This window comes from Ostrea edulis, chromosome 1, assembly GCF_947568905.1.
Source record: "Ostrea edulis chromosome 1, xbOstEdul1.1, whole genome shotgun sequence".
Classification (NCBI taxonomy): Eukaryota; Metazoa; Mollusca; class Bivalvia; order Ostreida; family Ostreidae; genus Ostrea; species Ostrea edulis.
The window spans coordinates 10,837,943-10,852,405 of NC_079164.1; the positions used below are offsets into that span (position 1 = coordinate 10,837,943).

Genomic DNA, 14,463 nt, shown 5'->3' on the forward strand with positions numbered 1-14,463 from the left:
CAATATGACCGGTCGACAGGGGATGCTTACTCCTAGGCACAGGACCCCACCTTCGGTATGTCCATGGGTCCATGTGTGTCCAACTCTTTATTCTGTATTCCTTGAAGGAGTTATGAGATTGATCACTGTTCGTTATATTTGCCTTTCATATGAGGTTTTAGAGTTCGAACCCCATTAAAGACATATCCGAATCGTTAGATTTGGTTGTGACTGTTCCTGTGCGAAATGTGCATCATTAAAAGAGAAAGTCAGTGATACGTAATTCTGTCTAGATTCACTATGCCTATAGTTGTCTGAACCAAATGTAGGGGTCATGGTCAAAGCATAAGGTCAGGTCTAGGTCAAACTCAGAGGTCAAGATAGGATGTCGTGATCAGCCATTTCTTCGTTGTATTCATTTTAGATTTGTATATCTGTGCGTATATATCTACAGACCTAGCATTTAGTGATATTCTTTTTCTTTTTTTTTTCTATTGGCAGAGTTTCCACTTACCATCTTCACGGCAACTGAGAAGAATTATTTCAACTAACAGATCCCCCATCTACAGTTATTTCAGCGAAACTCTGGCTGGCGCTAGTGTTATCAGAGCATTTGGCAAGGAGAACCAGTTTATGATTGAGATGCAGAGGAGAATAAATGACTTCCATCAGGCTGACTGGCTCGATATTGCCATCACTAGGTCGAGTATTCGTTTAATTTTTTTTTCAAGTTTTTTCTAACCTTTCGTAATATTCCTTTATACAGAAAATTGTATGATACGAGTTTGGTGGTTCTTTGGACTTAAACACCCCTCCTTGAAGAACATACTTGTAATCATAAATACATGTATTTGAAATGAGAGCAACCGTTTAAAATGAGCATTTCATTCAATTGAGAAGAGCAATAATTCAATTAATGCGCACATGGTATATTACCAAAATTTATATTTGCAATGTTTTTACCTTTTTTATATTTGATATTATCACCTGCAGATGGTGTTTATATATCTCAACTGATTCGATATGCAAGAGCTTGCTCTGCGTATAGTCAGTTTTTAAATCGAGGTAAGCTACGGACAAACAATTTGATGGTACAGAGGTTTTAACAGTCTCGATTGAAGTCAGCATTTCGCAAATTCTATGGTCGTTATAACTATCTATTTCGTCAATACAACCTATCATTGGGTCAAATGTTGTCTAACATGTTTCATACCAATTGTTAAGCCATTCTTGGCACACTGATTTTGACAACGGATAACTCTGTTTACCTGATCAGGATATAGGGCTCACGGCGGGTATGACCGGTAGACAAGGGATGCTTACTCCTCCTAGGCACCTGATCCCACCTCTGGTCTGTCAAGGGTTCCGTGTTTGCCCAACTATCTATTTTGCATTGTTTATAAGAGTTATGAGATTGATCACTGTTCGTTATCTTCACCTTTCATTTTACACATTTTAATGATAGCCATTTCATCATAAACATGATTCAGATTTTACTAATTGGGAGAGCTGAATCAACATAAACTCAAATAATTGAAGATATCTTTAATTGAATTGATGAGATCGAGCAATCATTGATTTGATGTACACATTAAATTCAAGTGATGAGAGCTAAAAATGTTTTGATGCGCACATCAATTAAATTATTGCTCTTATCAATTGAAATGATGCGCCCATCAATGTAGTGAAATTATTTCTCACAAAATTTAATTTGCAGCTCGGTATGAATTATTTGATGATCTCTTTAATTCAATTGAATATACATTGTATATTAAAAGTTTTTATCATACTTTTTTTAAGGAATTGATGCACCAATTTTTTTTTAAAAGGCACTATAATACCCTTCGTAATTTTTTTATGATTTGATGAATTTCAATACTTTCAACAGTTGGAGAAGTTTATACATAGAAATGCTGGGCTGTTTGGTCATTTTGGCGACCTGTATAATAGCGGTAGGAACCAAAGACAGCATTAGTCCGGGAATAGCTGGACTCTCCGTTTCCTACTCCCTAACTGTAAGTCACAGAACAGTAGACATATTTTCTCTTGATATCAAGCGTTTTGATTCGATAATAGTCAGAGTTAGATTGATCGTCTTTATGTTGGTTGGTTGTCTGTTGTTAAAAGTCCCGCTCGGGAATTTTTCTCTCATATGAAGACGTCACCATTGCCGGTGATTTAATTAGGCCTATGCTCGGTGTTTATGGCTTTTGAGTATTCTCTTTATAGTAGTGGGCAGGCATATAGGATATGCCTGTCCACTCCTCTAAAGAGAATAGACCTTTGAGCAGAAAGGGATCTTTAACGTTCCACGCCTGCTGTGACAAGAGGCCTCGGTTTTTGCAGTCTCATCATCTTCGTAAATTTCTATGTCCTTTTATTGAATGCATTGGCATTATAGCTCATTAATTTTTATTTACAATTACTGTGTTGAATTTTTGCTAGATAATTCTCTCGATGAACTGGTTTGTGTACGTGTTCACGCTAGTAGAGACGAGTGCTGTATCGGTGGAGCGGATAGCTGAGTACACAGAGAAAGAATCGGAGGTGACAGATCAGGCAATTTGTCCTGTACTTGATATCATTCTACATGATTCATCACATACTCTGTAACAACATCATTAATTATGTAATATTATCTAAGTTCGCTAATATTGTAATTAAACCTTGGTTGTTTCATTGTTTGTGTGCTTGGTGAAAGTTCTGTGATACGCAAGTGTTAATTTCAATTCAATATCAAGACGTGTAAAAGAAAGAACTTGACATAAAAACATGTATCATTGTAACGAGTAAATGTCTAATTTGGTTGTATTATGGGGAATGGAAAGCATAGAAATATTTTCTTCTGAATAATCGGCTTTGTCGGAATTTTTTTTATGTGATTCTAGGTTTAATTATTCATTTCTTTTGCGGTATTGATAACCCTTTTCTCTTCCAGACAATCTTGTTTTGCTTAAATGCATAGTGAAATAGCAGATTTAGAATTCTAAGCCTCACGATTCCCCTATATTGGACAACATAGAAACAAGATAATTATGGCGTTAAGCCTCGTGCAGTTTTAAATTCGCAGGAAAAGCAGCATCACCTTCTCCTTTGATCTCTGTTTGACTTTGAGAAAGGACAATAATTCGAATAGCTGTGATAGTATTGTCGGTATCGCCTAACATATTCCCGCATATGTTTCAGAATGATCTAATTAATGTTGACCACCGACCTTCTGAAGACTGGCCAGGTCAAGGCCAGGTCACTCTGTCCTCTTACTCCACAAGATACAGATCCCAGCTAGACTTGGTACTGAGAAATATCAATGTCACCATCAAACCAGGAGAAAAGGTATGTTCGTTTAAGAAATAGCATACAATTGATTAAATGATAACATTATATAGTGAGTTTCATAAAACGATTGACATTTGTCATGTAGGACATTGATATTTTTTCCACAGAAACATTGCAGTTCTTTGATTTTGAGAAATGTTACCATTTGTGTTTAGGTTGGCATTGTTGGGAGAACAGGAGCAGGTAAATCTTCCTTGGCTCTGGCTCTGTTCCGCTTGATAGAACCAGTCTCTGGGAACATTGAGATTGATGGGGAAAGGTTAACAGATCTTGGTCTTCATGATTGTAGGTCTAAGCTCACTATTTTACCACAGGTAGTGCATTTTGATTAATCTGTAAAATCTTAGACCAATCTTTTTTTCATTGTAATTCTGGAAAGTCGGTTGATTGAAGTGATATAAAGTTCTTGATTATTATCTTCGTTTGATATTGGGTTCTTGTTTGGTGTGCAAAAAGTGGTGGATTGACTTCTTCAATGTGACATAATTGTCTAAAAGCAATATAAATAATCTTGAAATGGAATTATCATTGATTTTTTATAATGATTATGAGAGAGAGAATTGTGAAACAAATATCTGGTCTGAATACATCTCTCATTGGAAGGACCCTGTGTTGTTTTCCGGTACCCTGAGAATGAACGTCGACCCTATGGACGAGTACACGGATGAAGAGATCTGGAATGCCTTAGAGCATGCTCATCTGAAGTCATACGTTCTGTCTCTCTCTACTGGTTTAGACTCAGAGTGCGGGGAAAGTGGAGAAAATCTCAGGTAACGAAATTTTATTTTGCTCTGTGATTGTTTTACATGCAATTCATGGCGAATGCAGTGGAAACACTGCACAACATTTGGAACTATTCTAAATCAAGGACAAAATAAATCTCTAGAAAATTATTACATTTCAGTGTCGGTCAAAAACAGCTAGTTTGTTTGGCAAGGTCTCTACTTAGGAAAACAAAAATTTTAATTCTGGATGAAGCAACGGCAGCTGTTGATTTGGAGACAGATGATCTGATACAGAGGACAATACGCGAGGAGTTCCGAGAGTGTACAGTGCTGACCATTGCGCACAGACTTAACACAGTGATGGACTATGACAGGTATACAACATAATTAACAGTGATTATGACAAGTATAAAGCATAATTAACATATTGATGATCTATGACAGGTGTACAACTCAATTTTTCATGCTTATTAACACTAGTTTTATATGGAGCGCCAAATTAACGTAACCTCAAATAATCTAATTATTCTACAGACAGCAACAATTCAATAAAAGAGGTCATTTTTGAATGGTGGATACGTTGATAGTTGCTCTCTGTAAAAGAATTATACTGCATCAATTGAATTATATGATATTAATTCAATTGAAGAGAGGAGCAATTCTATTATTGCATATATCAATTGAATTGATGCGCGCTATACAATTCAATTGTATAGAGCAATAATTCAATTATTGCAAGCATTATTACGCACAAAAATTGAACCGATGCGCACATCAAATCAATTATTTCTCTCATTAATTGAAGAATCAAGCACTAAGCATTAATTGAATTAATGCTCTCTTTAATTGAATTGTAGCGCGCATCAATTCAATAGTCGATATCATCAATTCATTTGAAGAAAGCAAACAATTCAATTATAGTGATCATTAATTCAGCAGAATGATTAATGCTATCATCAATTGAATTAATGCTCGCAATAATTAAAAATTGAAGATATCATTAATCATTTGAAGAGATCTTTAATTGAATTGTTGTGCGCATCAAATGAATACAATGATATCTTCAAATAATTAATAATAATAATAATATCCTTTATTTATACAGGATTGCACAATTAGTTGTATAATCTAGTTTACATTGTGGTCCTGTCTATAACATATATACATATCAAGAACATAATATATCACAAAGCATGGAAATATCACAATTTATATACATACAGATAAGAACTAAATGAAAAGATACACTAAACACACGAGTATCATTGAGGGTCAAAATAATGTTTTAGATAGGCTGATTTAAAAGATGTGGTAGTTGTGCATTTTCTTATAAAATCTGGTAACGAATTCCATAAAATTGCTGCTGAAATGATAAAAGATCTTCTAAGATATTCTGTTTTGGCTCTTGTAACATAAATAAAATTTGTAGAGCTCTGTCTTGTATTTCTTGTGTTCACCTCATTCACAAATCTAAAAACATGTAAATACTCTGAAGTCATATGATGTAAAACTTTAAACATAAGAATAATTTTTCGATAAATAAAATAGTCAATCAAAGGCATCCATCTCAAATTTGATAGCATGCAAGAAGTTGACACTGAATGAGGTACTTTGATATGTAAAATGATCCTTGCTGTCCTCTTTTGTAATTTAAAAAGCATATCAATATTTGTCTTGTTCTTTGTATCCTGCCATACTGTACAACAATAATTAAAATGAAGAAAAACAATAGTATTGTAAATTTTGAGTAGTGCCTCCTTTGACATAAAAGTACTCAATCTCCTTAAAACACCTAGTTTCTGACTATGTTTTTTTTTTTTTTTTTACATAAGGCATCTGTGTGATAAGACCACGTAAGACATTCATCGATGTAAACACCTAAACGTTTGGCACATTTGACATTTTCTATAAAAATTTCACCAACATTAATACAAAGGTTTCTACATTTCGATAATTTCTGTGATGTTCCTATTAAAATACATTGTGTTTTCTTTAAATTTATTGTCAATTTGTTCTTATGCATCCATTCCATTGAATTTATAAGATCATCCTTTAATTCTTTTTCATTTACATCTAAAGAATTATTAGAAACATCTTGCGTGTTATCATCTGCATATATATTGAATGTAGAGTGCTTGAGACATGTTGGGTAGTCATTTACAAACAGAATAAAAAACAGGGGACCCAATATAGAACCCTGAGGGACTCCGATTGTAAGATCTTTATCCTTTGAGATGGTCCCTTTCCATTTGACATATTGCGATCTTTCATATAGATAAGAATGAAACCATTTAAAAGTTTTTTCACAGATATCATAAGATAAAAGTTTGTGCATCAATACATCATGATCAACTGTGTCAAATGCTTTAAGATATATATATATATATATATATATATATATATATATATATATATATATTAAAGATATCTTCATATATTAAAGATATCTTCAATTATCTGTGTTTATGTTAATTTGGCGCTGCATATTTTAACCCTCATTACAGATTACAGAGAGGTTTGATCACTGGAATTCAAGAGCTCAAAATTGAAAAGTACTTATACCAATAAAATGGGAGTACATGTACATTGTCCTCCATAGTTTTATCGATAAGTGTATTTCAATGCATGTACATGACGTAGATACTGAAATAAAAGTTCCCATTCTTAAGTCTTTGCAAATTGATTGATTGAATGTTATTTATCGTCCCTCTCGAGAATCTTTCACTCATATGGAGACGTCACCATTGCCGGTGAAGGGCTGCAAAATTTAAGTTTATGCTCGGCGCTTACGCCTTTGAGCAGGGAGGGATCTTTATCGTGCCACACCTGCTGTGGGCCGGGACCTCGGTTTTTGCGGTCTCATCCGAAGGACCGCCCCATTTAGTCGTCTCTTACGACAAGCAAGGGGTACTGAGGACCTATTCTAACCCGGATCCCCACGGGATCTTTGCAAAATAATTACATAGAAATTGGTATTTTATATAACGTGAACTTCAAAATTTTCTAATTTAGATCTTGTCGTTTTAGGTCAGTGGTAGAACTAAGCCTATTTTGTTACTGGTGGTCAATGTAACATATATAGCGATCATGTTACAAAAGCCACTTAGTTTCATTATCTTGTAATAGGGATGAGGTTGGGTGATTCGTCTTCCGGTCGCTAAGTCTGACCTGAATCGTTAGAATACAAGTATAGCGATTGCTGTTAAGCGCTAAGCACTCGCTGAAATTTCGAATAGCGTCTTGAAAACCATGGTACCTTGTAACAGTAGGCGTTGACAGTACCCTGATTGCTAAATGGGCCAGAGATTCTGGTCTGTAGGTTTAAGATGCGGCACGTTACCCTGAGGTGGTGATATTTCGGTACGATAGACTCTTGCCAAGACGCAAATGTTTAGATATATTAATGTACCATATAAACATAAGCAAAGCATTCAAAGAGCAACATCACTGCGCAGTTATGTTATGTCATTACCACTTATATCATTTCTATTCTATCTTTAAGGATTATGGTTCTCGACAAAGGATGTGTGCTGGAGTATGATACACCACAGAATCTTCTTGCAGACGACAAAAGCATGTTTCATGAACTTGCCAAAAATGCAGAAATTATCAAATAAGTTTTAGGCCATGCAGTTTTTCAACCATCAATTTTTCTTTTATATTTACATAGTCAAATGTATTCTTCGGGGTTTTTTTAAATGATTTTTTTTTTATTTTTGGGGTTTTGGGTTTTTTTTTTTTTTATTTTTTTTTTGTGTGGGATATTATGAAAGCACATTGAGCTATTTTCGTAGGTGAAATAATAATAAACGTGAAACGTTCGAGTTATAACGCAAATATTGCGCGTTCTTAAATACAAAACGTTTACGTGAAATGTTACTAGGCACTGCATTTCCATATGGATGCAATGATAATGTATATGATGTGGGAAATTTGACTGGTCCACAAGGAAATAACGTTAATGTGATGGGACTCTTTCCCAATACCCAAAGACGAAAACGCAGTCACGGACATCGTTCATATAAAAGACCAAGTATAAATGATATCAGGTTTGATTCACTTTTGCCTCACGTCAGCAGACAATTGGGTCCACATCATATTCGTACAAAACTTTACTCTATTCCATTGAGGGTTTTACATACGTTATTTGAAGAAGCTATGGCTAGTCTATACTTGGAATTTTCAACACCTGAATATAGACTTAACTCTATGATTATGGATGTTGCCTACCACAGGCTCTATAAACCAGCACGGACCATGGATGATATTCCTTCCAAATCATGCCGTCAGTTCCTTAAGCTCAAATTTACAAACAAAGGAATAGATACCGTCAACATAAGCAACATTCTTCGTCATAAAAGGGTTCAGTCGTGTATTCAAACTTATTTCAAGTTCAAGTCTACACCCTGTATTTCCTATAGCTATACTTCTACTGTTGCATCCAAACTTTTTAATTATAAACAAACTTTGCAGTGCTTAGATATAGACCATCTTATACGTAATCCACCAACATGTTCTTGTTCTTCATCTTCTTTCAACTACAGTCCAGCTGGACATGTCATTACTGGTGATGTTGATATAGTTGAAAATGAGGACCTCAAATCACTTATTCTTAAAGGTCCTAAATACAGAGAACCTCGGTCTTTTAATTTGCGACAGAACTTCATCTCTATTATGAGTTCTGTCGAAGATTATGCCAGACGACGGGCTAAATATGAAAAACAAGAACTTGATACATTGTCAGAATGGGTTAAAAGCATAAGAGGGATATTAAAATCCCGCATTAGACACATGAAAACAAAAGTACGTACCATCTATCCTTCTGTGTTTAGTAAACCAGAAGTGGTAAAAGAATTAGATAGGTTACATGAGGAATATGTTTTGGTTCCAGCTGACAAAGCTAGTAACAACATTGTCTTTGTTTGTAAGGCTCATTATTACAACTGTATTTTAAACGAACTTGGCATTAATTCCACTTTTGGTAATCATACTTATACTCTAACTGCCCTTTCAAAAGACGAAATTCTTCAAAACCATGCTTCAGTTTTAGACACATTTAATATTCCAGTCAATGGGTCGAATGAATATGAGTTACCGTAACTATACTGGATTCCTAAACTACATAAAAACCCTTACAAACAAAGATACATTGCTGGATCCAGTAAGTGCTCTACCAAGCCCCTATCTTTGCTCCTCACGAAAATGTTAACAGCTGTGAAGGAGAAACTTCAAACTTACTGTGCGACTACATATGCCAGAAGTGGTGTTAATCAAATGTGGATTCTAAAAAATTCTAAAGAACTTTTAGTAAACTTGAAATCACAGAATTTTTCCTAAATCAATAGCATTAAAACCTATGACTTTTCAACACTATACACGACCATTCCTCACGATAAATTAAAGACTACACTTTTTGACATCATAGACAGTTGCTTCTTCAACAAAAACGGAAAACGGAAATATTCATATCTAGTGATCAGTCATTCAAAAACTTACTTTGTTAAACACCACTCTTATTCCACGCACAAGTACTCTGAAGTTGAAATAAAAAATATACTAGAGTTCCTCATTGACAATATCTTCGTGGTCTTTGGTGATCAGGTCTTCCAACAGTCTGTTGGAATTCCCATGGGCACGAATTGTGCTCCTTTGTTAGCTGACCTGTTTTTATATTCATATGAAGCAGAATTTATTCAAAAACTTCTACGTGAGAAGAAAAAATCTCTCGCTGTGACCTTCAATTCGACTTTTAGATATATCGATGACGTTTTGTCTGTTAACAATGATAGCTTTCATTCATATGTCGATTTGATAGGACACCACAGAGTCGTCCACTGCTGCTTCATACTTAGATATTTTGTTGAAAGTAGACATTAACGGCAAACTAACAACTCAACTGTATGACAAACGGGATGATTTCAGCTTCTCCATCGTCAACTTCCCACATTTATGTAGGAATATTCCATTATCACCTGCATATGGTGTTTATATATCTCAACTGATTCGATATGCAAGAGCTTGTTCTGGGTATAGTCAGTTTTTAAATCGAGGTAAGCTACTGACAAACAAGTTGATGGTACAGGGATTTCAACAGTCTCGATTGAAGTCAGCATTTCGAAAATTCTATGGTCGTTTTAACGATCTAGTTCGTCAATACAACCTCGCATTGGGTCAAATGCTGTCTGACGTGTTTCATACCGATTGTTAAGCCGTTCTTGGCACACTGATTTTGACTGCGGATAACTCTGTTTACCTGATCAGGATATGGGGCTCATGGCGGGTGTGACCGGTCAACAGGGGATGCTTACTCCTCCTAGGCACCTGATCCCACCTCTGGTGTGTCCAGGGGTCCGTGTTTGCCCAACTATCTATTTTGTATTGCTTATAGGAGTTATGAGATTGATCACTGTTCGTTATCTTCACCTTGCATGTAGCAGATATCCCAATTTATCGATTGAATGCGCTCAATATTGATAAGGTAGCATGAGATAATGTGTTCATTACGATGTAGTAGAATAACGATAGGCATGTTCAGATGTACTTTGTATTTGTGATTATACTTATCTCTTGATATGATTTGACTGCTTTGTGTAAGCAGATCATCTTGTTAGCTCACCTGAGCTAAAAGCTCAAGTGAGCTATTCTGATCACCCGTATTCCGGCGTCCGTCCGTCTGTAAACTTTTAACATTTTTGACTTCTCAAAAACCACTGGGCCAATTTCAACCACAGTTGGCACAAAACATCCTTAGCTAAAGGGAATTCTAAATTGTTAAAATAAAGGGCCAGGCCACCTTCCAAGGGGAGATAATCAAGAAAAGGTAAAAATTGAGTAGGGTAATTAAAAAATCTTCTTTTCAAGAACCACTGAGCCAGAAAAGCTGAGATTTATATAAAAGCTTTCTGATATAGTGCATATTCTAAATTGTTAAAATCATGCCCCCCTGTGGTAGGATGGGGCCACAATAGGGGATCAAAGTTTTGCATACAAATATATAGGGAAAATCTTTAAAAAATTTCTTCTCAAGAACCATTGGACCAAAGAAGTTCACATTTACATGAAAGCTTTCTGACATAGTGTAGATTCAAGTTTGCAAAAACCATGGCCTCCAGGGGTAGGTTTGGGGCCATAATAGGGACTACGGTTTTACATGCAAATATATATGAAAAGTCTTCTGATATGGACCAAGGTGACTCAGGTGAGCGATGTGGCCTATGGGCCTCTTGTTGACCTTTGATTCCATCGTATTTAAATCAAGGAACATATTTGTGTTATTGATTGTTACATAGGAGAGGTCTTTCTAGTAGGGAAGTCAATTTTACTCGGATAGCCTAGTCGAATACTCAGAGGCTTTAGTCGAGTACTCGGTACACCGGACTGACACGGTACACGTGTACCTAGGTCATCAGTACATGTCACCACTTTTCCACCATGAGATCTTTTAAAACGTGTCCAAGCGATGGATTTTGGAGGCATGTTTACAGACCGACTTCCAAACTCAAATGATTTATTTGAACAAGAACGAATCAAAATCGGGTTGACTTTACCTTTACATGAATTTTACTCACAAAAGCACTGAACCGTTTAGAATTTATTAACATTAATGGAAAAAAACTATTTTTAACGAATACTCGACTATGAAAAATTCAGTCGATGATTGGCTTGACCGAGCGATAGTCAGTGGTGGATTTATGGGGGGGGAGGGATTTGCCCCTTAGACCTCCATTAGGGATTTCCCCTGGACACACCGGGGTCTCAACGCGACCCCCAGACCCCCCCTACCTCATAAAGTGGTGCCCGTCCCCTAACCGCAATTCTTGGATCTACCCCTAATAGTCGAGTACTCGTTGACATGCCTACTTTCTAGACAATAAAATATGTTCAAAGCAAACCAAAAGCATATCAAATGACTAAGTTATAAAACTGAGTTACAAAGATTGCTGTGAGAGTTTCCCCCAAGGGACATAACTTTTGAAAAGTAGATTCATCTATTATCGGAAGAAAATGAATTAGATCACCAAGTGCTCTCTAGAAATCTTCAGACGGGTCTTTTTTATACGTCCGTCATTATGGCGCTGCCTGTACGGCTGGCTGGCTGGTTGGCTGTCCGTCCGTCCTGGGTCATGTTTTCCGGACTTTTTTCCGTAACGGATGCATGTACAACTTTGAAATTTGGTCACAATATCTCTCTCAAGAATTGTAAGAGTGAGTTTGCATTCTAGCTGGGTTGGTCCATCATTGACCTATTTTAGGACTATAAGTAGGTCTAACAGTTTCCGGACATTTTTTCGTTACAGATACAGATATTGTCCTGAAATTTACACATAAGATTCCTTTCAGAGGACAACAAGTTCAGTTTGTATTTTAGCTGGATTGGTCCGTCCGTGCGTGACCTACATTAAGACTAAATGTAGGTCAAACAGTTTTCCGGACTTTTTTCATTATGGATGCAGATATTGTCTAGATATTTAGTCAAGGGCTTTCTCTTGGAGGAATAAAAGTTTGGTTTAAATTGCATTTCAGCTGGATTGGTCCATCCTTGACCCACTTTTAAACTAAAAATAGGTCAAACAGTTTTCCGGGCTTTCTTCATTATGGATACAGATACTGCCCTGAAATTTAGTCAAAGGCTTCCTCTTGCAAGAATACAAATTCAGTTTGCATTTCAGCTGGATTGGTCCATCTTTGACCCACTTTTTAGAAGAAAAAAAGGTCAAATAGTTTTCCGGGCCTTTTTCCACTACGAATACAGATATTGCCCTGATATTTAGTCAAAGGCTTCCTTTCGGAGTAATGTAAGTTCAGTTTGCATTTCAGATGGATTGGCGCACTATGGCCTACAGTACTTTAGGGGTAGAAGTAGGTCAAACAGTTTTCCAGATGATTTTTTTGGTATGGTCACAGGTATTGCTCTGAAATTTAGTCACAACCTCCCTTTCAGATAAATACATAATCATTTCACATTTCAACTTAATTGGTGCACCATGACCTACTTTAGGGCTAAAAGTAGATCGAATTGTTTCCTGAACTTTTTATCATCATAGATAGATATTGCACCGACATTTTGTCACAACCTCACTCTCAGAGAAATGCATAATCAGATCACATGTCAGATGGATTGGTGCACCATGACCCACATTAAGGCTTTTCTATTCAGAATGTGTGTTGTATCAATTCAGCATGCACAATATTTTCACTGTCCGACGGGCGTATATCGTACCGTCTGCGGTACTCTTGTTTCAGGTTATCAAGTCAATCAATAGAAAATGTAGACTAAGCATTGTTTACTCAATAGCATAATATAAATTGGTTGATAATTCAAACCCTGTGAAATCTTAAGGCTTGGTTTCAATGGACGAAAAAAATTGTATCCCCGTATTGAATATGTCGTATATTTGGTATTAATCAAATACAATGATGAATTCTACTTTGCATTCAATAAAACGTCGATAGCATATATTTGCCAAACATTATGAATGTTGCGTGTGTAAGATGTAGATGTATTAGTGTGTGTACCTAGTTCTTTACTTATAAAATTTTAATGCATAAAACTCAATCTTCGTTCATTGTACCAATCACGGGTTCCTGTTTTACACAATCATACATATAGAATATTTCGCGTTATAATGCGAAAGTTATGCGTTTATTCGCGAAAATTTCGCGTTTATTAAAATGTTCGCTTTTATTTGGGAATGGTTTCCGTTATAACTCTGGGAAAAATCTGCTACGAAAATGAGTTCAACTGACTTTCGTATATAATACATACATTTTCTTTTTTGGAATTTGTGAGATATGTACACAATATGATGTGAACAATTTGATAAGCAAACATTAGGGATGCTTCAACAATGACTGAAGATGACTCCCTCTGTGATAAAAATACTGACAATATTATAATTGTTGATGCTCTCTGTGTGGAAATGAGGGTATCGCTACTTCATGCTCATCGAAAGATTGGAACCTGAGGGATGGTGATGCAGACATCTTGGAAGAAGAAAAACACGTTACTAGAATCTTTTGAAAATCAAAGAGAAAAACTGCAAGAAAACCATATGTCACAGAGATTTTCTTTTTGTTTTAATAAATGCTCATTAGAAACGGTCTCCTCTAGGACTATTTTGAGGAGTATGTTATTTGTGATGAAAGGCGGTCATATTATTGAGATGGCCTGTTGGAATGAAATGTCAGTCAAAGTTCTGAAAGCTGAATTATATACGAAAGGGACACGGACTCCAGTCTCAAAGCTAGACCTAGTTACTCATGCACCGTGGATTTGGTATTCAGCTGTTGAGAATTTCTTGTTATATCATGCTTATGGCACGCCAAATTCACAAAAATGAGCTAAACATAGTTTCACAGTCGATAAACTAGGTTAGTGAAGATGTTGCCGGTGCGCTTTGGCTAACCAGAAATTATTCTCTTT

General features: G+C 36.0%; 1 protein-coding gene across 1 annotated transcript in view; it reads left to right on the forward strand.

Annotated features, from left to right (window-relative positions):
• Positions 1-7,757, forward strand: part of LOC125664126 (ATP-binding cassette sub-family C member 3-like) — a 43,051-nt gene extending 35,294 nt beyond the window's left edge. Inside the window, exons 22-29 of the mRNA XM_056152652.1 lie at positions 481-680; positions 1,868-1,994; positions 2,425-2,526; positions 3,166-3,312; positions 3,471-3,629; positions 3,919-4,085; positions 4,220-4,414; positions 7,543-7,757. Coding sequence (XP_056008627.1) covers positions 481-680; positions 1,868-1,994; positions 2,425-2,526; positions 3,166-3,312; positions 3,471-3,629; positions 3,919-4,085; positions 4,220-4,414; positions 7,543-7,657 — 1,212 coding nt within the window. The 3' untranslated portion in view covers positions 7,658-7,757. The remainder of the gene's footprint in view (positions 1-480; positions 681-1,867; positions 1,995-2,424; positions 2,527-3,165; positions 3,313-3,470; positions 3,630-3,918; positions 4,086-4,219; positions 4,415-7,542) is intronic.
• Positions 7,758-14,463: the final 6,706 nt, after the last annotated feature.